We start from the raw sequence: 24,866 nt of genomic DNA, 5'->3' as shown, positions 1-24,866 counted from the left end.
TTGGGGAGAGGATGGAGGAGGAAAGGGGAGACGCTACTGTATGTGCAGCATTCCAAAATGTGTTTCCTCTTGGAGCGGTGAGAGTGGGGGTTGGGAATGGTGTTTTCCCTCTCTCAGGCAAGAGGAATACAGTACAAGCAGGATTTGCCCACAATTTCTTTTGGCTCTGAATCCATCCATCCATATGTGTCCTAGAAGACTGGCAGAGTTCAATCGACGGAGCATGGCTTAGCTTCCTCACATTGTCACAACAGCGTTACTCACCCGAAACGGGCCACTGTCGGGCCTCCAGGGGCCACAGCACAATGTCCAGGAAGTCATCATAGCTCTGCAATCAAACATTAGAATGCAGCATGAGGCACTCAGCATTCCTAGAAACTCAATGCTTTTCATCTTTTTATTTTGGTTCTTGTTTTCTCACAGTCTTCTCTCATCTTCTCGTGTGTACACACACGTGTGTGTGTGTGTGTGTGTGTGTGTATCCCTCCAGGTAATGTCTCCCTAAATGGTACATGTAGGCCTAATGCCGCCATCTGCACTGTGCTCTGACGCTGACACGTCCTTCCTCACAGCAGGAACCTCTCAGTAGCTCTTGAAACATGAAATCCGAGGGTATGATTATGTCGCTATTATGTCTCCGCACAATGCGGGAAGGTCAAAAAAAAAATGTCAGCAGCTTGCAAGATAAACGACGGTTAAATGACAAACGCCCTGTCCTCAGTTGGCCTCTCATAAAAAAAAGCTCTTGCACACACATTCATTCACGCGGCTGCCATGGCAACCCTTCGCCATCCTCCAGGAAATATTATACAGCAGTACACCATAAACACACGCGCACAGCTCTTATCAAGAGTTACCTGTCACGCGTACTTGCAAAGGAAAATAACGGCGGCGTCAGTCAGTCAACGTGATTCATTTTCGAGCGTGCCCACGCATCACCAGGTGTTTGCTTACACTTCGGAAATACATCAGCGATTCCTTTTGTGTTGCTAGATGGAAATCTTGGGAGTGAAACAAAAAGATGGCATCAATTTGTGTACATGTATACACATCATCTGATCGGCAAATATTATGTGAAAAGCCCTCAAAAATGCACGACCATAATGACTTTTTACTTTTAAGAACAAATCCAGAGAGACGGCTTTAAAAGTTGATCACACGAGAATCTAGGCCACGTCGGATTGAGGACAAAGGCAGATAAGAGCGGCGGTCGTCTAATAGGGAAAAAAAAAAACATTCCGAATAGTTGCATGATAGAAGCACAGAGGGAGGACGATTCCAAAGCTGAGTGGATGTTTAAGATAATAATTTAACTGTCGTCTCTAAAGACCTCTCGGGCCAAATAGCTTGAAGCCTGAAAGGAAGAAAAAAAAAACAGAAGCGGGCGGTCTGTGATTACTGTCAACATTTGCCGTATTAGCGCTGACGCTAATGATGCCTTTACAACATATTTGGCCATCGCAAGCTGGCACCCATCGGTGTGTTTCGCATACTTGAGGATGCCCGTGCCATTGAGACATAATTTGCTGAAGCGTGCATATTCTTCCAAAAATGTGCACATGACAAAACGCCCTTTGGCAGAGACGCATCATGGCAGCCAAAGTGAGGAGCGAGTCTTGCGGCGGGGCTCGTCGCTTCTGAGTCAGACATCCAGAGGTGTGAATGTCTGTCTGTGTGTTTGCTGCACTCTCGCATGGCCCGCCGCCAGAGCTCTAATTTAAGCTGCTCGGCTGAAGGGAAGGAGATGTGCCGGTCGGGGGTTGAGTCACAAGGGAGCCGAGCCCAGGCAGAACCCCGGAGCGGAGTGGAGTGGAACGGATGGCTGTTAAACTCATCAATGGACGGATGAGTCATCGCCAGTGCAGTCTCTCATGTTTTCAGTGTTTGGACTGTCACCTGAGCCTGGGAAGCGTACTAAGTGTGAGCGTGTACACTATGTGCACATGTAGGCTCCGAAAACCTGCTAAGCAACAATTTCCACATCCGCCTTATTCTCAAAGGTCAGAAGCTTTCAGACTGCTGGCTGCGCCTTGTATCCGATTTCCATTTGGGCCACTTTCACTTTCAAACCTCCCACCTTCCTGTCTTGCACGCCCTCCACTTCGATACTTAGAGGAGGAGGATGGGCTTGGGTTAGTTCAACTCGTAGACGGGAAACAAATTGTTGTTGGATGTCCCGTGGTGATTTAAGTGAATTACTGCCAACGAGAGGACTGGATTGGAGCTCGGTAGGAACCACTGCTGGACTAGTTTGTCCCAGAAAAAAAAAAGAAAAACGCACATTCCTCAAAACCTTCCAAGTCGCCAAGAAGTGGCGGCGGCCATTGCTATCTTTAAATCCTGTGGTAATTGTGTTGCCGTGACGCCCGTCTGGAACAGATTCACAGCTCGAATCTTATCTGCTTCATTTTCACCGCTTATCACCCAGTGCCGCTCGGGTCAGTCCGCCCTCTGTGCTTCCCCTTCGACCCTGACAGCTATCTTTGTCGCAATTGGACATTTGGATGAAATCTGTCCGGGAATAACATTTAAGAACCTTGTAACCGTCCTCCAAGTGAAGGATCCTTCAAAATCAACACGTACTCACGATGCAGATAACCAACACGCGGCGTATATGGCCACCCTCAAGCACGCATTGCTTGCATTATCATTGCAAATAAGCCAAGCCACGTGTCAGAAAATACACGCACAACACACACACACACACACACAAAGGAAGGCCTGTAGTGACTCAACGCTGCAATGATTTCGGATCACAGTACCAAAGGAGAGCACAGGGTGACTCACACTTTCCATTGTGGCCTGCGCTCTGTGCTTTTACGTGTGTGTGCAACTGTGTGTGTGTGTGCAGGTGTGTGCTGGGTGAAGCGCTTCAGGCAGGCATGCAGGGAAGGGAAGGGAGGGTGGGGATCATGGAGCGAGAGTGGGGCAAGAGCCACCCCATCTTGCTTCCAGTTGACCTGGTGTTGCGCAAGCTGTTGTTTATGCTACATTAGAGGGCACACACACACACACACACACACACACACACACACATACACACAAAGAAAAAGCGATGAAAGGCAATTACAGTGCGCATGATTCTGTTCAAGCAGTCAGCATGTATTACTCGTCTTACCGTGTGACTATGGTTTTTTTTAAGTCCCTTAGGCCGACCTGGCTTTGCAGTGGCAACACTGGACAGATTTTAGCAGCATCACTGATTGGCGAATGGTAGTCTTTATTTTTTATTTTTTGGGAGGGGGGGGTCGCTCTTGCCAGTTGTCGTAGCACTGCTGTCAGTGTCAGCCTAGGCGGATGCAGTAAGAACGCAAAACCATTTTAGATGTTGACTTAAGTTCTTATCAAATACAGTCAACAAGTCATTTCTTTCTAACCGCTGATGCATGACGAGCGAATTTAAAGCGCAATGACAACGATCTTCGCCGGCGTGATACCTGCAAGAAACATCCCCCCCCCCCCGTCAAGAACCAGTTTGGACCGGCTGCCGTGTCCGCTCCCGCCCCATGTGACAGCTTAGCATGTGACACAGACGCTTCATGTGATCTTCTCGTGATCGCTAACCGTCGCCTGCAGGTTATTTTTTATTTTCATAAAGCCTGATTTCTTACAAATGAATCTTATTTTTTGTTTCTGGTTTTCATAATTAATTACAATTGTTTTGGTTTAGCTATTTAATTACAGCATTTATAAAATATATTTAAATATTTTAAATGATACACATCATCATAATATTACTGTTCCATTGCTTTTTATTCTTAGGTCTTTTTTTTTGTCATCCAAAGCACAGAAATCTTATTTTTCAGCTTTGCTGCACCCTTCTAGTAAAGTTTAAAAATATGGGTGCAAATTTTACAGTCGTTAGGAAAATGACAGCTTTGCACACAAAGTTGGGGACGGAAAGAGCTGATGGAAGGAATTCTGAAAGCCACTTAATTGAGATTGAACAAAATAACAAGCCTATTTTAACTTGCGAATAAAACCAAACAAAAACATTTAAGTTAAGTACAGATACCTAAAAAATATAATCTTAGTATTTGTACTTGAGTACTTCCCAACCCTGGAGGACAGGGTGCGCCAAGATCATTTGATGATCAATACCCACGCATCTACTTTGCCTTTCAGCATTATTGGACACACCCCACTGGAAAAAAAAAAAGTTCTGATGCAAAGTTTGGCAGCATTTGCCTCAGGCCCGGCGTCCTGCCGCCTCTGCGTGTTGCGTCTCTTGTTGTGGCTCTGATCGGAACATGACGCAACACAGGGCGGCGAGCGAGAAACAGGCATGTGGCGGAGTAGCGGGAGAGAGCCGGCTCACCTTGGAGGACGAATGACGGAACTGACATCAAGGAAATCTCGTGACGCCCAGGGGTTTGTGCGTGCAACCTTCGGCAACAGTGGTGAGGATCTGCAAAAATGGAAGCCATTTTCAACATCAAGCTTTATTATTTAGCTTTTGGACTAAAATGGAGTACATTCTGTAACTTGCAATAACATAACTTGACTTTTGTGGTAAATAATCCAGTAGAATTTTTTGAAAACTGTACTTTCAGGGTCAACTTTGAAGTTGGCGAATGAAATGCGAATGGAGGCGGCGTGTCGGAGGAGTTATTAATTTGTTGTGTGAATGGGAAACTTATTAAAAAAAACGCTTTTGATCTGCTTTGCATATCGGCGTCTAATTAGCGACGCGCGCGAGCAAAAAAAAATCCACGCAGTCAGTCGGTCTAATGAGGTTGTTGTCATCGCGGCCTAAAAACAAGCCGCTCTGTGCGAACCCGCCGATTAATCGTGTTTAAATCAGGACGCTTCTGTGAAATAAAGCGTGAAGACTTTAGTATTTAAAAACCCCCCCTAAAAAAAAAAGCTTTGATTCCTCCGGTTGCTTAGGCGATCTGCTGCATTGCGGTAAAAAGACGACCAATAGCCAGCAAGAGACAGTCTTAAAAAGTTTGTGCGGAGGTGAAACATCATGGCCGAGCCCCTATTAAATCCCCCCGCACTGTGTTTTGCATACGGGCCACATTATTGTCACCCTGCTGAATTGCATTAACAAAAAGGCCCGAGGAGACAAAAATCCTCCCGAGAATTCACTTTGTGCTTTTGGAATGGTCCAAAAATGCTTGCTCCAAAAAGCCTCATCCGAGATCCTGATAAAAACCTGCCCATGATGTTCCAAGAGAGAAGCTTCCTCTTCCTGTAACAAACATTACCGACAGTGCTATCTCTCTGCGGTTTAAGAGCGTCGGGAGTGGCGGAAGGCATCGTAAATTACACAAATGCGACAGGCGTCCGGGAGAGAGAGAGCGAGAGGGCCGGCCACGTAATGCTGAAACTAAGCAGCCATCCTGGTTTGTAATCTCTTCGCTCGACAGCCGCTCTACCTACATAGGAAGTCCGAAACCTTTCCAAAGTAAACTGTCCCAATCATATTTATCCGCTACGGGGCATAATGGATATTAACATTGTGGCTTTTCTTTCATCCCGTGACATGAATTGAAGCGACCTCAAATGAGTTGACTTAAAGAGCAATGTGTCAAGCAGACTGTAGCTAGCCTTATTAGATTAAGCTAGCAACAATCTCTCATGTTAGTATTTCAAATAACTGCCACAAAATAATGTGAAATGAAAATAGTTTCAGTTTTGAGCCCCATTGTGATTGGATGGTTTGGGTTTTTAGGGGTGTGGCTTAGGGAAAATTAAATTCTTTCCAAAAGTTTTAGCCCTAGCCTTTTCTGTTCTAAAATAAAGTACACACAAATCACACACAAAAGACTGAACATTTCCAGTGAGCCATTTTCAGTCATTTTGTGCAACACGTTCTCAGTGAGGTTCTTTTGAGGCTTAACGGTGAAAAAAAAAATCATTTTTAACCCATAAACGAGCCTGGGAGAGAGCCACGCCGGCGTTGATGGAAAAGCCAGTGAGTTTTCATCTTTTTGTCTTGCTAGCGGCGACGTAGGCATGGCAACGGCGGCAGGGCGAGTGAAGGAGAGCGAGAGCGGGAGGGAAACGCCGGTCTGCTGGCAAATGGGTCACGCGGAGAGGAAACCCGCGAAGCCAGAAAATGGCACTATTAAGAGTTACGCCCTTGACCTATTTGGATGAGAAGGACAAACAAACAAAATCAATCCTAAAACATGAGGTGAGCAAATCACTAAAATGTGGCAATGATTTCCCAATATCTAACTTTGTAAAAACTTAGGCCAGGCGGCATGCCGCAACAAAATCTGCCAAAGTGCGACCCGGCGGGGCCGACTTATCTCTGCCCGCCGACTTTCGCAATTGCTCGTAAATCGTGTCACAGGTGATGTAAGGCGATAAAAGCAAGCGCACACACATTTGCACACGGGTAGCCTATATTTCGGCACGTCTGAGCGGCTGGCTCGCCTGGCGTCGGGTTACATCACCCTTCAGAGAACGGATGCTCCGATTACAGGAAAGGCAAACACAGGCCTCTGGGGTCTGCGCGACTGTATGTGTGTGTGTGCTCCCTTTGCGCGCTTATGTAACCAATCAGAATGCCCAACTCGTTTCTTTCGACGGACGCCGCCGGCTTTGGGTTCGAGTTTCATCACTCGATTGGGCACACAGTTTTTGGGGCTTGTTAGGAAAGCGGAGATGATGCACTCATCTCCTCGAGCTGCGTGTGCAACCTGCTGACATGTTACGTTTGGATGCACACGTCAATGTTGTGTGGATGTGTCTATTGGGAGTGAAATGAAAACCCATTTGAATCAAGAAAGTTTAACCCAACAAAATCATTACGTAATAAATGCATCGTCCTTAAAAAATTGTATCGGGTGCTATGTATCGAGGTACGTATCGAATCATGTTGTTTCTTTGAATCTAAATAACTTGATTACTTTGGTCTTTCGAGAGCATTTCATGTTGTTGCATATTAATGATCATGTTGCGTTCAATCTCAGTCAATTTAGACCCGAGCGTGTTTTTACAAAGCGGGGAACCCCATCGGATTAATGGTGTGTACGATTCCCGCCGTGCCGCATGCGTATAATGTCTACTCCCCACCGGGATAAACAAAACACCCCGACACGTGCTCTGCTTGCAATCTCGGCACTGACTATCCTGACATTTCCTCGATTTGAATCTCTTTCTCTGGGTCTTCCGTGACTCATCGCTCATCACGTCGGGAAAATCCTCACGCTGCCGTTCACACCAGAGCGGCACAAAAAGAGCTTTTTCTATGCTTCTTAATAAGCCGACGGGAAGGGAGGGGGGCTGCTTCACCAACAGACACACACACACCTCAGGCTGAACGCTCGATCACATGACCTTGCCAGATGAGTCATATGCCAGGTTGCAGGCAGAAACTGCAGTCAGACTGTTGGCAGTTGGCGGCCTTTGGTGACTTTTCTGCTTAACTGATGTTTGAATTGATGCTGGGATGCCCCCCCGCCTCCTCAATTGGTGGGCGGGGCTTGGCTTGTACCGTTTCATACCTCATTAGGTTGCTAAATGCCAAAACCGAAAGGAGGAGACGCATGCTTGTCTCGCATTACAACCGTGCAACTAAACTGATCAACCTACCAAGATCAAAAAACGCATGCGAGTGCTAAAATATGTACAAGATGTTAGCGGCCGGTGAATTCAAAATTGACGCCGGTGAGTCATCGGCGGGCGGTGTGCAACATCACTGATGCGAGGGTCCCTGATGAGACAGACAGACAAAGATCCCTGCGGAAAGTCTGCCACGGCGATGCTGAGTTACCATGGCAACCCGGCCCGACTAGAACATGATGTTTTTTTTTATTATTTTTTTCCCTCCACTCTCTTAAATGAGGCGCCGTTTGAGGTCCAAGCAGTGGTCTTTGTTTACGCAAAGCCAAGGGTGAGCCGACAGGTCGTGACTCGCAACTACTGAGGGAAGATGGCGTTGCCGACACGAAGTCGGCGGACAAACTGATTGGGCCTCTCCGACCTCGCCGCTTTGCAATATCTAAGTGACCGAGTCAAGGTGACCTCCAAAACTACATTCCATACTTATCTACTGATTGATCTAAAGTATGAACCAAATGTACCACAGATGAAATTCCTGACAACTTCCTCTCATGTCGTTTAATCATCAGCTAATTTCCATCCACAGAGGCCTAACAGCTCAAATGCGTTCTAGCATCTCACGAGCTTAGCTGTCTCGCTCCTCTGTGCAAACGTGTCAGTCATGTGTCTCGCCACCCCACCTCCCACAACCGCGAGCTCCTACTCACTCTCCCCCGCACCATTTTTGGTCATATTCAGACGGATGTCGACCGACTAGAGAAGTTCTCAACATTGGAAGCTCCAGTTGAAGGTTTTTGCAAGGCTAGAAGTGTGTCTTTTACATTGAAATGTTTTATTTTGAAAGGTAAGGATTTTCAACAATGAAATGTCCATTCATAATTCTTTTCTACTTTTATCATTTCCACACGCGTGTGGTCTCCTCCAAGGTAAATGGACCCAAAGCAAACGTGTGGGAGTCCATTTGACACTGTATATCGAGACGGCGTATATTTGACTTGATGAAAAGCGATTCGCCTTGAGCCGTTGAGTCAACAAGCGTTCCTTCTCGGCGAAACCGAGAGCATCGTTTATTTTACTGGGACTCGCTTCCCTCGACCGCTTTAAAAAGCGCGTCGGTAATCTCTCGGAAATCTCTCCTCCCTGCGGGACGTTTGCTCATCTTGGGGGTTCGCTACTTAGAATTCTATGCGCAGGTTTTGCTATTAAAGCCCTTCGGAAAAGATGGAGAGTAAAAACAAGACAGCCGAGGCTGGATTTTCAAATTAGCTGTGGAATCTGCGGTTTGTTTTAACATTGGGTGAGGAATTATTGACGACCAACCAGACGGAGAAACGTCCATGGGCCTACCACTTCTACCAATCGACCATCCAACCTATTAACAGTACATATGGTACATAAAATTTAAAAAAATTAAAAACAGATACCCGCACACACAACCACACTCCCACAACTTCCCGTCCCGGCATCCATTTTCCTACAGCGAAAACCTCCCTGTTATTATTACACAAGACTGGAGTTGGAGCTCTGCCACATTTCACAAGAGTCGGTGCATCGGAGGGTTAACAATGCGGCTGCGGTCGTCCGCCCCGCAGGAAGGAAGATATTTGCTTTGGTTGTCACGAAAAGAAAGAGAAAAAAAATGAGTGGACGACAAACTCAACTTTTTGGATGCTAGCTTTCCAATAGCCTGCTGGGGACGGGAACTAAGGATATCAAATTATCTTTATCCATTTTCATTTCTAACTACTAGTTGCGTTCACGTGGCTCTATGAGTGTTGAAGCTGGAAAAATGTGACGGGAAAGCTGGGAAAGCCTCCAGAATCAGGCACACGGACCAAGAGTATCATTCCACACAAAGCCACATAACTGGTGCATGTGCGTGCACGCCATATGTGATTAGAAGGTCCGAACGGCAGGGGAGACAAGTGATGCAATTCCGCAGGAGCGAAGCCAGAGAGGACACGAGGAGGGTGGCGGCGGACAGGAAGTAAGAAAGGAGGGAGGATAGGAGGGTGATTGCTCCTGGGGGTCTGACATTTGTCATTTTTTTTGTTTTTCTATTATCTAATTTTTTTCTAATGTTTTTCGTTATTTTTGCCCAGTATTTTTTATTGTTATTATATATATTATTTATATACCACACATTTTTTTTCCCAATATTTCTTATTTTCCCAGCAGATATTTTTGTACTTCTTTGCATTTGGTCCAGTATTTGAAGAGGGCTGGTGTCCAAGAAACCCAGAAGGAGAGCGATGGAAGAGCTCTGCTGAGGGAACATGTTGCATTGTGGGAAAACACCTGCCTGACTAAGCGTGCCACAAATGTTACCAAAAGAGCGTGCGAGTCACTTATTAAGGTTGGGATCTATTTTAGCTGCAGTAGGTAAGCCCTCTATTTCTGAACACGGCGGCTGTGGCAGTGGGCGGCCGGCCGTCCTTGAGGCTCTCAAGTGCGGGATTCGGTTACAGCGGAGGGAACACTGGCAAGGACGAATGAAGGAGGAGGAGGAGGAAGGAGATGGGGGGAAGGAGGGAGGGAGAAGAGGGAGGGAGGGTTCCACTGGGAACACAGGCGGTGAGTCAGAGGCCAAAGTAACTCCATCTCGGAATTCCGACTATCTATTCATCAGTGGATGGATGGAGAAGCAAAGCTGTTCAATGAAATGCCAGGGAGCTTCTTTTCAACGCTTTTCATTCAGTGAAAATGAGTCTGCGGATATGGGATGAAACCGTCTTTGTTTAAGCACGTTCCCACACTATGATTTGCTCATTTGCTCCCCATGTATTAAATCATTCTTTGGCTTTGGCAAGACAAGTTCTTTCCGATAAAGTCCTCAGAGGGACACATTTTGGGAAACAACAGGATTCATAATAGCGACGTTGCCCAATGGATATTTCAAGACAAATGGTGGAGCAACACATGGAGACAGACAGATCACAATAGTCAGGAATATATGAGTCTGCAAAAAAATGACATGAGTGGTGCTTAGAGTATTTGTAATATAATGGATATATGCTTTTTATTTAATATGTGTATTTTAATCTGGGTCTAGCTACTCTGTACTTCTTTCATAACATATTTTGTTTAGCTCAATTTTTTTATATATTTTAGTTGAATATTTTGTTATCTGTTATTACCTGTTTGGCTGGGATCAATCACATGCTTCTTACTGCCACTCCTTGTCCTTGACCTTTCTGGTTTACTGTTTTCCAAATTCTGAAGGGAGAAAAAAAAAAAAAGTGAGTATCGTTCTTAGATTAACATGACACAAAATGTCCAGTCATGCACTGGTTAAGCAGGAAGCCACAAAAGCCTGTTGATGGAAGGAAACATTTGGTTTTGTTTTGCTGCAAAAAGCATCAAGCCTCATCAGGCCAACAAAAGTGGACCACAATTATGAAGTTCTGCTTTCAACTGTCTTCATCCTGTTCTTGAGGTCTCGGCTCAACTCGCCAAGTCTAGACTCTCGTGGTGTGGCATACAGCCATTCTGCCTTTCGATAGTCTGGTGTCTTTCAGCAATAAGATTGAGAATAAAAGACACAATTGAGTATTTTTTTGTTTGCTGAACTGATTTCCAAAGATTACAACTGATAAACGTGGACCAAAAACATTAACGGAATGATTGATGTTTATTGTCGAATGAGCCTGAGGGGAACGGAAGGCCAAACCACCGCAGAACAAGGAGTTGGACCCGTTGAAAGTTGGTCTGGCTCGAACCCGTTGAGCTCAAATGGTACAAAGGGAAGACTGCGGTTCTTCTTGGAGTGCATACACCACCATGGCGTCACCGCTGCTTTGCGTTCTTCTCAGTTAAGTTCTGCATTTTGGCACTTCTCATCTTTGGTGAGAAGCTGCAGGACTTGCTGCATCCAGTTTAATTTTGTAAAACAAAATGAAAATAAGTCAATCACCTTGAACTAACTTCAATTCAGGGTTTGGTTATCCTTGACTACTGTGGGAAGAATCAAATAAAATGAGTGCAAAACTCTGGTGCTCTGTGCAGTATGAGTCACCGAAGCGAGGAAACACTGCAGGCTCGCAGGATTCATTATGATAAATGGGAGCTGTATGGATTTCTTTGTGGAGACAAGAAACCTTGGCAACAGCAGAACGCCCCTCTCACCCATTCATGTAGTGGTGTATGGATGCTTACAATGTGCTTTGCATCTCTGAGGATGATTTATGTCATTGTGAGTATGAAAAGATTACCTACGCTCCTCCTTGGAGGCGGCTTGTTTATCAAGTGTCTCCCACTAAACTCCAAGCTTTAGACTGTATCAGCATAAATTGACTACTTAAGCACCTCGTTTGACGTGCAATGTGCACTTGCTAGGTGCATTTTAGGTTGAAAAACATTAAAAACCTAAAAGATTATGACGAAAGATGCACCCATATGTACTATACATCTTTTTTTTTTTTAACGCTTTTCTTACGTTGACTAGCTACGCAATGGCGTCATCTCGTGGACAAAGTGTTAACACAAAAACACAAACTTTTGCTGATCCCCATGGGTGAATTGTGAGAACTAAACATAAAATACAAACATATCAACACAGACATTAACTGCTTACACAAATATGTCAAGAAAGAGGGTCATGTGTTTTTAGTGTGTATAAGGTGAGGGCTACTTGCGCATGCGTACATCGTCTAGGAGAACTACGGAAATCTATTGGAGATAAACACGGCTGACGCTATTGCAAAAGGTAGCGCTAAGAATAAAATACCAAAACTACGTTCATTTTAATTCCCCATGAACAATATTTTCCGCAAGCTTACATGTATTTCTAAGTAATATTGCACGTTATTACTCCTGTTTAACATTTGTGTCCCTTCATGTTGTTTGTCTAATTGGTGTTGCCGTCCATTTTTTCCCTGCGGATTGAGTTCCGTAGCGTTTGAATAACCACAGCGATCAGCGTTCGCTACTGTTCATGGGGCTGCCATTTTAGCGACCTTACGGTAAGAAAGACGCTCTCTCTCCAATGTTTTTCGCCGCACACACTCGTTTGCGCGATTCCAAAATTAGCAGTTAAAGCCCAGATCCCGTGTTTTTCTATGCAATTTAACGGTAGCTTTCGGTCTCGTTCAAATCGTATTGCCAATTGTGCAAACATCAGAACCCCGACCAACTGTTTTGTACGTGACAATAACACGGTTGCAGTCGTTACATTGTTATAACACAAGTGCCATTATGGTTAAATGCAACATTGCCTGTGATCTATGCACGTTTGTTTCTGAATGTGTTTACACATATAAAAGTCATGCAAGGACAATGTTAGATGGTACGTGGCCCCCTCCTTTCAGCCTTCGATATATCTATATATCCCTTCTTATCTTCCATCCATATAAATAAAATTTTATATTATGCATTACAATAAGACTATTATCCCAACAATGGCTTGTATCCCGAAAAATGCAATGGGTCACTTGTAACTCAAAGCACATCTTTTTGGCACCGACTAAACCCTGCAGTTCAACTCAATTTCTTTCCAGACTCACTACAAGATGGGCACAGAGGTGATACAGCTCAGCTCCCAAACACACCACCAGAATATCCTGAATGCCCTCCACCACCTGAGGCTGCAGGGACACCTGAGTGACATCACGGTCCAGGTTGACTACCAGGGCCACGTGCAGACATTTCAGGCTCATCGGGTGGTTCTCGCAGCTTCTAGCGATTACTTCAGGAACATCTTCCTATCACCGGACACTACCCATGACCAGATCTCGCTCTCCAATATGCATCCATGTGACTTTTCTGACTTTTTGGAGTTTGTGTATACAGGTAAGGCGGAAGTGGCTCAGAGCAGGATGGGGGACATGCAAGTGGCCGCCAATATTTTGGAATGCGAGGAGCTGGCCATAGTTTGCAGCATAAATCATACTTCAAAGTCAGACGTGGTAGAGGAGTCATCACCAACGACCGAGACTGGCATAAAGAAGCCGCTAAATCGTCAACTGCCTCCGGAGAGCTCTGAGTACCTTTCAAAAAGATCCAAAAGGAAGAACACCAAACGCAAACGGTCCATCCCAACTACAGATGAGGCATTTAATGCTGAAGAGGACAATGACACCACATATGCATCCTCACCTCACTTTGATAAGGACACGCAGAGTCTAAACGACACCGAGGAAATATTGCTGGTGTCCGCAAGCGAGGACGATGAAGAGAGTGGTAGCGTGTCCAAGAGAGCCTCCAAAGGGAAGTTCGTGTGCAGTGACTGTCAGCGGAGCTTCCACTACGAGCGGAGCTACTTGAAACACGTGAGGTTGGTGCTAGGTTGGGACAGCTTATTTTTACTTACTGGCCTATTTTTTGCCTCAATGTGGCAGTGTGGAAAATGTCCAGTCATCAACCAGTGCCTCAAGTTGTTCTCCTCCCGCTTTGCAACAGCACCTGCCACGGAGTGAAAGCCGAGCTGATCTATCGCTGCGAGACCTGCATGAAGACCTTCTCCAACCGCAGCAACTTGAGGATCCACGAGAAGCACGTTCACAGCAGCGAACGGCTCTTCACCTGCGAAGTCTGCACCAAGACCTTCAAGCGCAAGAAGGACGTGGTCCGCCACCAAAAACAGGTCAGGAATTTTGAAATGCTCGGACCAGTCCCTTTGAGTAGTCCATTCACTTCACCGCACTTCCTAACTCGTCCTTTGCTTTTTAGGTGCATGATCCACATATGCACCAGTGCTCTGAATGTGGCAAGAGGTTGAGCTCCAAAGCATCGCTCATGTTGCACAAGCGGACCCATAGCGGCATCAAGGCCTTTATCTGCACTGAGTGCGGTTCCCGCTTCACCCAGAAGTCGGCTCTCAACATGCACCACAGGTACGAGCTTGGTCTTAAAAAGTTCTGTTTTGGATCTTCGGTGGATCAAAGCGTACAGATCACTTAATGTCAAAAGGCACTTTGCTATTATATAGTCCCATCTTTTTTATCTTGCCAGCCAATGCATTCCAAATGGGAGCTCTTTTGTCTGTTGCCATTGTGAAATATGACATCAGAGTATGGTTGTGTTCAGGATCCACACGGGTGAGAAGCCTTTCGCCTGCGACGAGTGTGACGCCCGCTTCACCCAGAAAAGCATGCTGGCCTATCACAAGCGCTCCCACACGGGTAAGACCCAGTTAGGATCTTGTCTTTTATAGCACTGTGGTCAACTTCTGTTGTTCAAGGTGAGAAGCCCTTCATGTGCGAGGCCTGCGGGAAGAGCTTTGCATCCAAGGAGTACCTGCGCTACCACTCCAACATCCACACCGGCTCCAAGCCGTTCAAGTGCGAGCACTGCGGCCGCGGCTTCGCTCAGAGGAACTCGCTACGGCAGCATTTGACAGTGCACACAGGTGAGCATCCGATTCGGATTATCTGTAGCACGCAAGTACTTAAAGCTGACAGTCGTTTGATATCCTGCCCCGTCCCAGGTGAACGTCCTTACGCCTGCAATGACTGCGACAAGCATTTTACGCAACTCAACGCACTTCAGCGGCACCAGCGAATCCACACCGGCGAAAAGCCCTACATGTGTGGGTTGTGCAACCGCACTTTCACTGACAAGTCTACTCTTCGCCGTCACACCACGGTGAGTATCTCATAACATGATGAACCAACAAACAAAAGTACGACCAACTTAAGTAATACAAACCAACTATACGTCAAACAAAAAAATAACGAGCTAACTATACATTTCATAGTAAACTAAGAAATAAGTTATCTTGTGGCCTTTTCCTCCACCATTTCCCAACTTTAGACTCATGATGCCAATGCGCCGTGGAAGAACTACCTGGTCGTCTTGGAGGGTAATGTGGAGAAGAAATCCAAAGCTCAAGACAAGGGGACAGCGCAGGAGAAAAAAAGCAATGCCAAAAAGGCATCCAAAAGCAAAGTTCCCTCTCCCACCACCACTGTCCTGCCGCCCGAGAAGGCCAGGCCGGGAGCAGTCGCCCTGGAGACTCACGACCACACCGAGATGCCGCCCGAGGCTCAGGTGGTAACGTTAGATAGCAGCGGCGGTGACGTCATCACTTTAGACAGACCTTTTGTCATGCCAGTGGAGGAAAACACCTCCGAGACTGCCCACTCGCTCTGTGCGGAGAACCCCGGCATGTCATCCTTGCTGGAAGAGGCCGCCTCGCAAACCATTCTGGCTCCACAAGAGGAGGCAGCGCAACCGGACATTCTGACCGTGGTCGTGTCTAACAAGATTTGTAAAGAAGTATAAATGTGGCAAAGGACACTGGAGAGTAAAGCAAATGACAACCAAGCAAATCCCTCTAAAATCTAAATGAAATGTAAAATAAATATCCCATTTAATCATAGCTGTGATAATAACAATTTGTGGTTATTTTAGCTTTTGTACAGAAATTGTGGCTAACAGCCAGCATAAAAACAAGTTGCAGAAACTACTCAATGACTTTGTCATGAATACTATGAACATTTCTTTTACAGTCATCCAGAAAGTACTGATTTAATGTTTTGTTTCTCATTTTTTTAGTGGTGTATCACAAGTAGCCAAGAGGTGGCGCAAATTCCCCGTAAACTCTGTACAAGGTGGAACGTTGAAGCGTTTCAGAGGATTTGCGCCACTTTGTGGCTACCTAACCGGGCACGTCTCGCGAACAAAGTCTTGCTGATCCCCATGTGTGAATTGTGAGAACTAAACAGATCAACAGAGCAAATATAATGCTTACATAAATAAGTAAAGAAAGAGGGTCATGTGTTTTTTGTGTAGATTGTGTATGCCGAGGAGGCTACATTGCGCATGCGTACATCAAATCGGCGCTCTACGGAAAGCTATTGGTGACAAACTCGTTTTAACTTTATTGCGAAAGGGAGTTCTAAGAACAAAAGACTAATATTTTATTTTAATTTTCTCCCCCATGAACAATATTTTCTGCAACCTTGCATATATTTTTAAGATATATTTCACGTTATTATTCCTGTTTAACATTAGTTTGCCTTCATGTTGTTTGTCTAAGTGGTGTTGCCGTCCATTTTTTTCCCTGCGGATTAAACTCCGTATGTGTTTTGAGTACTCACAGGGATCAGCGTTCGCTACTGTTCGTGGGGCTGCCATTTTAGCAACCTTACGGTAAGAAAGACGCTCTCTCTCTCTCTCTTCAACAATTTTCGCCGCACACACACTCATCCGCGCGATGCTATAATTAGCAGTAACGGATCCCGTGTTTTTCTATGCAATTTAACGGTAGGTTGGTCAAATCGTATTGCCAATTGTGCAAATATCAGAACCCTGACCAACTGTTTTGTACGTGAAAACCACATGGTTGAGGTCGTTACATTGTTATAACACAAGTGCCATTACGGTTACGGCCTGTGATCTATGCACGTTTGTTGCTGCATGTGTTAAACACATTTAATAGTTACGCAAGGATTCGAATTACGGTTTCAAAGACAATGTTCGGTGGCACGTGGCCCCCCTTCTTTTAGCCTTCTATACATCTTATGTTGCCATTACCCTTCTTACCTCCCATCCATATAAATAAAGTTTATTTTATATTATGCATTACAATAAGATTAATAATTGTCCCCAAAAAGTTAAAGTCTCAATGATCGTCACACACACATCTGTGTGTGGTGAAATTTGTCCTCTGCATTTAACCCATCCCCATGTGATTTTGATCAATCCCCTGGAGGAGAGGGGGGCAGTGAGCCGCGCTTGGGAATCATTTTGTGATCTAACCCCCCAATTACAACCCTTAATGCAGATTGCCAAGCAGGGAGGCAATGGGTCCCATTTTCATAGTCTTTGGTATGACCCGGGGTTTAAACCCACAACCATCCAGTCACAGGGCGGACACTCTACCACTAGGCCACTGAGCTGGACTCACTAAACCACTGAGCTGGGCAACAACAGTTTGTATCTCAAAAAATGCAATGGGTCACTTGTAACTCAAAGCACCAGTGTACATCTTTTTGGCACCGACTAAACTCAATTTCTATCCAGATTCAATACATGATGGCCATGAAGGTGATCCAGCTCAGCTCCAAAACACACCACCAGAATATCCTGAATGCCCTCCACCACCTGAGGCTGCAGGGTCACCTGAATGACATCACGGTCCAGGTTGACTACCAGGGCCATGCGCAGACATTTCAGGCTCATCGGGTGGTTCTCGCAGCTTCTAGCGATTACTTCAGGAACATCTTTCTATCACTGGACGCCACCCCTGACCAGATCACGCTCTCCAACATGCATCCATGTGACTTTTCTGACTTTTTGGAGTTTGTGTACACGGGTAAGGCGGAGGTGGCTCAGAGCAGGATGGAGGACATGCAAGCGGCCGCCAAGATTTTGAAATGTGAGGAGCTGGCCAGAGTTTGCGACATAAATCATACTTCGCAGTCAGACCTGTTAGAGGAGTCATCACCAGCGACCGAGACTGGCATAAAGAAGCAGCAAAATCATCAACTGCCTCCGGAGAGCTCTGAGTGCCTTTCAAAAATTTCCAAAAGGAAGAGCACCAAACTCAGATGGTGTATCCCAACTGAAGATGAGGCATTTAATGCTGAAGAGGACAATGACACCACATATGCATCCTCATCTCACTTTGATAAGGACACGCAGAGTCTAAACGACGCAGAGGAAACAGTGCTGGTGTCCGCAGGCGAGGACGATGATGAGAGTGGCATGGTGTCCAAGAGAACCTCCAAGAGGAAGTTCGTGTGCAATGACTGTCAGCGGAGTTTCCACTACGAGCGGAGCTACCGGAAGCACGTGAGGTTGGTGCTAGGTTGGGACACCTTATTTTTATTTACTAGCCTATTTTTGAAGCCTCAATGTGGCAGTGTTGGAAAAGTCCAGTCATCAACCAGTGCCTCAAGTTGTTCTCCTCCTGCTTTGCAACAGCACCTGCCAGGCACCCAAAGGTAAGCTGGTCCATCAGTGCAAGACCTGCATGAAGACTTTCTCCAACCGCAGCAGCTTGAGGCTCCACGAGAAGCACGTTCACAGCAGCGAACGGCTCTTCACCTGCGATGTCTGCGCCAAGACCTTCAAGCGTAAGAAGGATGTGGCCCGCCACCAAAAACTGGTCAGGAATTTTCAAATGCTCCAACCAGTCCCCTTCAGTAGTCCATTCACTTCACCACACTTCCTGACTCGTCATTTGCTTTTAAGGTGCATGAGGGTCCACATATGTGTTCTGAATGTGGCAAGTGGTTGAGGTCCAAAGCATCGCTCATGTTGCACACGCGGATGCATCGCGGGATCAAGAACTATGTTTGCATTAAGTGCGGTTCCCGCTTCGTCCAGAAGTCGGCTCTCAACATGCACGAAAGGTAGGAGCTTGATGTTGAAAAGTCCTGTTTTGGATCTTCGGTGGCTCAAAGCGTACAGATCACTTAATGTCAAAAGGCACTTTGCTATTATTGTCCCACAGGGATGACAACATAGTCCCATCTTTTTTATCTTGCCAGCCAATGCATTCCAATTGGGAGCTCTTTTGTCTGTTGCCATTGTGAAATATGACATCAGAGTATGGTTGTGTTCAGGAGCCACACGGATGAGAAGCCCTTCGCCTGCGACATGTGTGACGCCCGCTTCAAACAGAGAAACTCACTGGCCTATCACAAACGCTCCCACATGGGTAAGACAACCCAATCAGGATCTTGTCTTTCATAGCGCTATGGTCAACTTCTGTTGTTCTAGGTGAGAAGCCTTTTAAGTGCGAGATCTGCGGGAAGGGCTTCGCAGCCAAGGAGTACCTGCGCAACCACGCCAACGTCCACACCGGCGCCAAGCCGTTCAAGTGCAAGTACTGCGGCCGCAGCTTCGGTCAGAGGAACTCGCTACGGCAGCATTTGACGGTGCACACAGGTGAGCATCCGATTCGGATCATCTGTAGCATGCGAATTTGTAAAAAGCTGACATTCATTTGACATCCCACCCCATCCCAGGTGAACGTCCTTACGCCTGTAATGACTGCGGCAAGCATTTTACGCAGCTCAACGCCCTTAAGCGGCACCAGCGTATCCACACCGGCGAAAAGCCCTACATGTGCGTCTTGTGCAGCCGCACTTTCACCGACACGTCTACTCTTCGCCGTCACACCAAGGTGAGTATCACTCGTTACATGATGAACCAACAAACAAAAGTACAACCAACTTAACTAACACGACGGTCAATTTAAAAAAAAGAAATAGCTATCTAACTACTCATTTCATAGTAAATTAAGAAATCGTTTATCTTGTGGCTTTTTCCTCCACCGTTTCTCAACTTTAGATTCATGATGCCAATGCTCCGTGGAAGAACTACCTGGTCGTCTTAGAGGGTAATGTGGAGAAGGAATCCAAAGCTCAAGACAAGCTCGAGGCTCAGGTGGTAACGTCAGATGGCAACGACTTCATCACTTTGGACAGACCTTTTTACATGCCCGTGGAGGAAATCTCCTCCGATACCCCCAGCATGTCATCCCTGATGGAAGAGGTCACCTCGCAAACCATTCTGGCTCCCCAAGAGGAGGCGGCGCAACCGGATATTCTGTCAGTGGTCGTGTCTGAAGAGATGTGAAAAAAGTTTCAATGTGGCAAATGACAACCAAGCGAATCCCTCTGAAATCTGAATGAAAATAAATACCCCTTTTAGTCATGGCGGTAATAATTACAATTTGTGGTTATTTTAGCTTTTGTACATAAATTGTGGCTAACACCCAGCATAAAAACAAGAAACTATTTAAAGACTTTGTTATGAATACTACGAACATTTCTGTTACAGTTACCCAGAAAGTAGTTTTAATGTCTAGGTTCTCGTTTTTTTTTTCTAGCGGTACATCACAATTAGCCACAAGGTGGCGCAAATTCCCCACAAACTATACAGGCTGGAAAGTTGAAGCGTTTCAGAGGATTTGCGTCACCTTGTGTCATGTGATAAACTGTTACAAAACTGAGTTCCTGGATATTTGAACCGTGGCCAACATTTTATAAGACTTTTATAACTGCGGGCTGAGTGAGCACTTAAATCAGATGCTCAAACACATAAAACAGGAATGGTAAGAGTATAAATATACTGGCTGGAAAAACCTAAGCGTGGCCATTTAAAGCAAGACTTTTGACTAGGGATAAGCGAGTGAAGTATTGGGTACTCGTGGAGACTGCCAATACCACCAATACTTAAGGTTAAAAAAAAAAAATCTCACATCAATTAAGTCCTCTTCAGCAGTAGTTGGTGCTATACTGCAGCAGTTTGACACAATGGCAAATATCTGCGTCAGAAAGAGAAAGTCTTTGTTCAGAATCTTTTGTTATTGAGTTGTTACATAGCAAAAGTACTAGAATGACCATGCAGAAAACACCTTAATACCATTAATAGGGATAGAATATAACTTTATTGTCCATTTGCACAAGCACAAAGGTCTTTCTATTTTTAGTTTTTTTTTTTGTTTTCCCTCAAGATCCAGAAGAAGCTGGATACAGTGGTGAGTGATGGGTAGGGGAGGGGCATGCTTAGCGAGGAGTGGAAATGACACAAAATGACATGGCTCCCAACATGGCAGCCTAGCTGTCAGTAAGTATTGAAACCGAGCAAAAATCAGTCATAAAAATAAAACAATCCTGAGGTATTATAACCACGTGGAGGGGAATAATCAAGTGACTTATGTCATGCCTAACAGTCTCAACGCGTTTCTGAAATTTCTGAACCCGCAACTACATTTTCAACGTATTCATAAATAAAATATAGTGCATACTTTTAATGGTTGATGAACTTGACTAACATAGTAACAATAAAAAGGTACGCGGCAGTCCTACACCCAAGAGGAGAGCATGTGGGGATGCTTAACATTCCGATTGGATTTGGAAGAAAGCGTTACTGTAAAGCAGTGCCTTATCACGTGTGTGGAAGGAAAGGGAAGGGGGAGAGGAACCATGCGTGCGACTTGTTTGTCCAGTCTATCTGTGCGGGTGTCCGCTTGATCTCATTTGAGGTCTCCCTCATCGCCCTGGATGCTCTTTTTGATGCGCAGCAGCAGTGTGGTGTGCCACTGGTCCAGACGCGAGATGGAGTCGAACTCCTTGACCTGGACCACAAACGCATGGTGCGATTGTCAAGGAAGAAGCAGATTGCGGAGAAAAGAGGGGAAACGGGTGATAAAGGAAGAAGGGTGGATGTGATGTGATCGTTCGTCCCATTCACTGACTACACATTTGGGCAACGGCGACTGTTTGTGCTTAAGCTCTGCACATTAGAGAGGAGCAAATTTTAGCCTGGGTCGTCAAAGGAGGTGTTAAACGCGGAATTAAACTTATAATTAAAGGGCCTTGAGACTCCTAAACAGACTTACCGCCTCTGTGAAAGCCTCGCTGTTCTGTTCCTCATGTGCCTCTAGCAGTTTCTTGGGGGGAAATAAAACAAAAACAAAATGTAGGTTATCAAAAACAAAAATGAGAAGAAGCGAAAATTAAAAAATGGCTACCTTCAACAGTTTGCACTCTCTGGAATCAGAGAAAGCCGGGAACATCTCCTCATATTTCTCCACAGCGATCTGGGGAGGACACACTGAGATGGGACAACATCCTACAAGCAGTGTAATGGAAACTCTAAAGAGGCACACTTGCCTTCGCGTTGAGCTCGTCCACAATGAAATGGCACAGAGACGCTTTGAAGAAATACTCCTTGGCGCTGTACTTAAGCAGCGGGTTGTCCATCGTGTTGGCACCGACCTGCGAATATTTATGTTAATAAACATCATTAATCCTCAGTACGCATAAAGATTGCACCATTTGATGACATCATTAATTGCACAGACAATGCAAATTTTCAGCAGTAATCGGTGTCCCACAAGGATCAATGCTATGCCCCATTTAGACCAGACTGTGTGGCTCAGCTTTTACCTGCTCATAGATCTCAATGGCCTTCTGGTACTGCTCCAACTGAGCACAGTAGGACCCCACTTTCAGCAAACACTTGTTGGCCGAACTAAGAAGAAAAGAAGTCGTAAGGTTTATGATGTCATCAGACACGGAGGTGGAACCTAAACTTACAAATACTGTAAATCTATTGATTAAATATTTATAATCACAAATAAACATTACTGTATTTGTTCAAAGTCATATCACCATTCTTATAGAAATGTCTTGAACATATCAACAATGTGGAATACCTGTTTGATTCCTCTCCCTTGTAGTAGTCTGCCGCTTGCTCATAATGTGCAATTGCCTTTGCAAAAGAAAAAGAAATAATGTAAACATATTCTCACACAACAGTGCAATGCAATTCCACAATAAATGATTATTATACTTTTTCGATGTCCACCAGGTCAGCCTCGTAGATTTCGGCAATGCTGATATGATGTTTGGCGGCGATGGTGAATCTTCCCTGGAAGGCATTTATTATTTAGTAATTAATTGTACACTGCGAGAGTCAGTCAAATCTTTGCACAATTATCTTTCGAGACAGCTTTTATATTGATTATCTTTATCCTGTTTGCTTAAAGTTGTGTCTAGTTAGTACATGATCTGCTTTCTTACCATGTCTGTGTAAATATCGATGGCGGCATTTAAACACTTGATTGCCTCTTTTGGCAGCAAAAAGAAGAAAAAGAAGAATAGGAAAAGGAGGAGGGAAATGTTAAGACATGAAGTGTTAGTTTATATGATAGGACAGAAGTTAAAAAGCACACCACTAAGATGCACAAAATGGCTGCTGGAGACAATAAATTGTGTACAGTGGAAAGTTGGAAATTGACATCTCAGTAGACTTGTACCACGGTTAAGAATGTTAGAATGTGACTTGAAACATCCCCTGTATAATTTTCAAAGGCTTTATGACCTCAGTCCAGAGACTCACCATTGGGATCAGACTTCTTGTATGCATTGCCGGCATCGATGAAACTGGTAGCGCAGTCGTGTTTGTTCTGCAGTTGCATGTGGAGGTGCGCGGCCTTACAAAACGCTCCACCAGCAGCTAAAAAAAAAAAAATAAAATTTAAGTTATTTAACATTCAGTACTGTGAGTCAGCATTAACTTGGCAGCACTATCACAAAGTGCTGCACTGTGCAAAAAAAAGGCATCCTTGCAGGTGCTTTTTGTTGTTTGTTATTCACGTTCTTATCTCACCACTCCAGTTCTTGGCCATCTTGAACATGTTGGCCGCTCTGCAGTACATCTCACAGGCCTCCTCCACTTTGTGATGTCCTCTATATGAAAAATACAGAGGGTAAAAGGTATATAACAATTAAAAAATACTGCATAATGTCACTAATTCATTGCCATACATCCTCTGGGGAGTTAATCTTGGTAATAATGATAATAACGAGGTAGCCACTGAATCATTTTAAGGGAAATGACATCAATGCAAGGTCAGCCATGGTTACTAAATATTATCTTTTTAAATGTTTAAATATTTTGCATAACAAATTCAATCAACCATTAAAATGCTGAATAATCCCAACGCTGTACCCTTAGTAATTTTTGTTCTAATAATTATGTGTTGCCAAATTCGCTTATTAAATTATTAGGTAGCTGCCGAAAAGTAGACAAAAATGTCGTGAATGAGTAAAAAATATATAATATTAAGCTAGCTGATTAAAGTAGAGGGAGGCTAACCTGTGAGTTAGCATAAATAACAAGTGTCAACGCCACTGTGGCTTAATGCCTACATTTGTGATTTACTTATGGTATTTAATACATTAACAAGTAGGTTCAAGGCGTAAAGAAAGGGGCTGCGTGCCAATAACGGCAGGTAATATATCACGTAAAACTGCGTCCCTTACCCGCCAAACATCCCTCCCAAAAAAGAGCCCGACGACTTGACTTTCTTGTCGGCGTCGGCCATGAGTTGTATTGCCTCCTTTTCTTTTCCGCTGTTGTCCATGATTTTAGGTTATAAATTTTGTGTTTAAAGGCAGAAAAGAACCCCTGAGGATTGAGTTGTCAGAGCAGGGATTACAGGGGGCGGTTTTACACAGCAGTGTGGCTGTTCGAGGCTTTAGTGGTGCATCATGGGAGTTGCTGTGTTCTTCTAGCACCTGCGCATGACATTTAAATCGAACAGAACTACAACTCCCATCTCAACGTAAATACGTACGTTTTAACTCGCGTAGAAATGTCAATAAACATTGATATTGTTTTAATTTTTTGGGTCTTGTATTAGCTTATACCGTTTCTTACGCAATATTTTACTAAATAACACAAATTAAATGAAAAAATAAAACTGACAAACTAAATAAATAAAACTGACAATTCTAGACAGCAGATGGCGCCAGAGGATTACAACTCACAAGTGACCTAGAAATCAACATAATGTAAAACACATTTATTATCAACAAATATAAAACACACCTTTATTAACATAAGAAATTGCGGTAGGAGGGTTACTGTTCGTTGCCTAG

General features: G+C 44.7%; 3 protein-coding genes across 8 annotated transcripts; 2 read left to right on the top strand and 1 right to left on the bottom strand.

Moving 5' to 3' along the window:
* Positions 1-27: 27 nt before the first annotated feature.
* Positions 28-24,474, bottom strand: napbb (N-ethylmaleimide-sensitive factor attachment protein, beta b). 5 transcript variants are annotated; one of them, XM_088361487.1, is made up of 15 exons: positions 24,249-24,474; positions 23,593-23,672; positions 23,323-23,439; positions 23,004-23,050; positions 22,774-22,851; positions 22,637-22,692; positions 22,368-22,452; positions 22,092-22,196; positions 21,950-22,018; positions 21,818-21,868; positions 20,675-20,740; positions 10,659-10,737; positions 4,319-4,408; positions 955-1,001; positions 28-328 (listed from the first exon to the last, which is right to left on the bottom strand). In XM_088361487.1, exons 1-15 carry the CDS (start codon positions 24,347-24,349, stop codon positions 257-259), a joined length of 1,143 nt encoding a protein of 380 aa, XP_088217613.1. In that variant the 5' UTR covers positions 24,350-24,474; the 3' UTR covers positions 28-256. The 5 variants fall into 5 exon arrangements, 4 of the variants coding, with proteins under 4 accessions (XP_088217613.1, XP_088217614.1, XP_088217612.1 ...); XR_015854305.1 differs by lacking the exon at positions 955-1,001 and having other exon boundaries at positions 60-191; positions 265-328; XM_088361488.1 differs by lacking the exon at positions 955-1,001 and having other exon boundaries at positions 192-328.
* LOC148381898 (uncharacterized) lies at positions 12,491-15,925 on the top strand. Its single transcript, XM_088361483.1, has 8 exons — positions 12,491-12,659; positions 13,017-13,792; positions 13,918-14,101; positions 14,188-14,351; positions 14,545-14,639; positions 14,699-14,866; positions 14,945-15,102; positions 15,271-15,925. Exons 1-8 carry the CDS (start codon positions 12,579-12,581, stop codon positions 15,739-15,741), a joined length of 2,097 nt encoding a protein of 698 aa, XP_088217609.1. The 5' UTR covers positions 12,491-12,578; the 3' UTR covers positions 15,742-15,925.
* On the top strand, positions 16,385-20,129 carry LOC148381897 (GDNF-inducible zinc finger protein 1-like). Of its 2 annotated transcripts, none has more exons than XM_088361484.1 (8): positions 16,385-16,611; positions 17,485-18,260; positions 18,388-18,571; positions 18,658-18,818; positions 19,032-19,126; positions 19,189-19,356; positions 19,437-19,594; positions 19,762-20,129. In XM_088361484.1, the coding sequence occupies exons 2-8, from the start codon at positions 17,494-17,496 to the stop codon at positions 20,047-20,049; spliced, it is 1,821 nt and encodes a 606-aa protein (XP_088217610.1). In that variant the 5' UTR covers positions 16,385-16,611; positions 17,485-17,493; the 3' UTR covers positions 20,050-20,129. The 2 variants fall into 2 exon arrangements, with proteins under 2 accessions (XP_088217610.1, XP_088217611.1); XM_088361485.1 differs by having other exon boundaries at positions 16,602-16,725.
* Positions 24,475-24,866: the final 392 nt, after the last annotated feature.

The sequence above is a fragment of the Syngnathus floridae genome, chromosome 19 (genome assembly GCF_059516105.1).
Source record: "Syngnathus floridae isolate MCC-2025c chromosome 19, RoL_Sflo_1.0, whole genome shotgun sequence".
Taxonomy (NCBI): Eukaryota; Metazoa; Chordata; class Actinopteri; order Syngnathiformes; family Syngnathidae; genus Syngnathus; species Syngnathus floridae.
The sequence above is the reverse complement of the archived record's forward strand: the minus strand, read 5'-3'. Positions and strand labels throughout refer to the sequence as shown.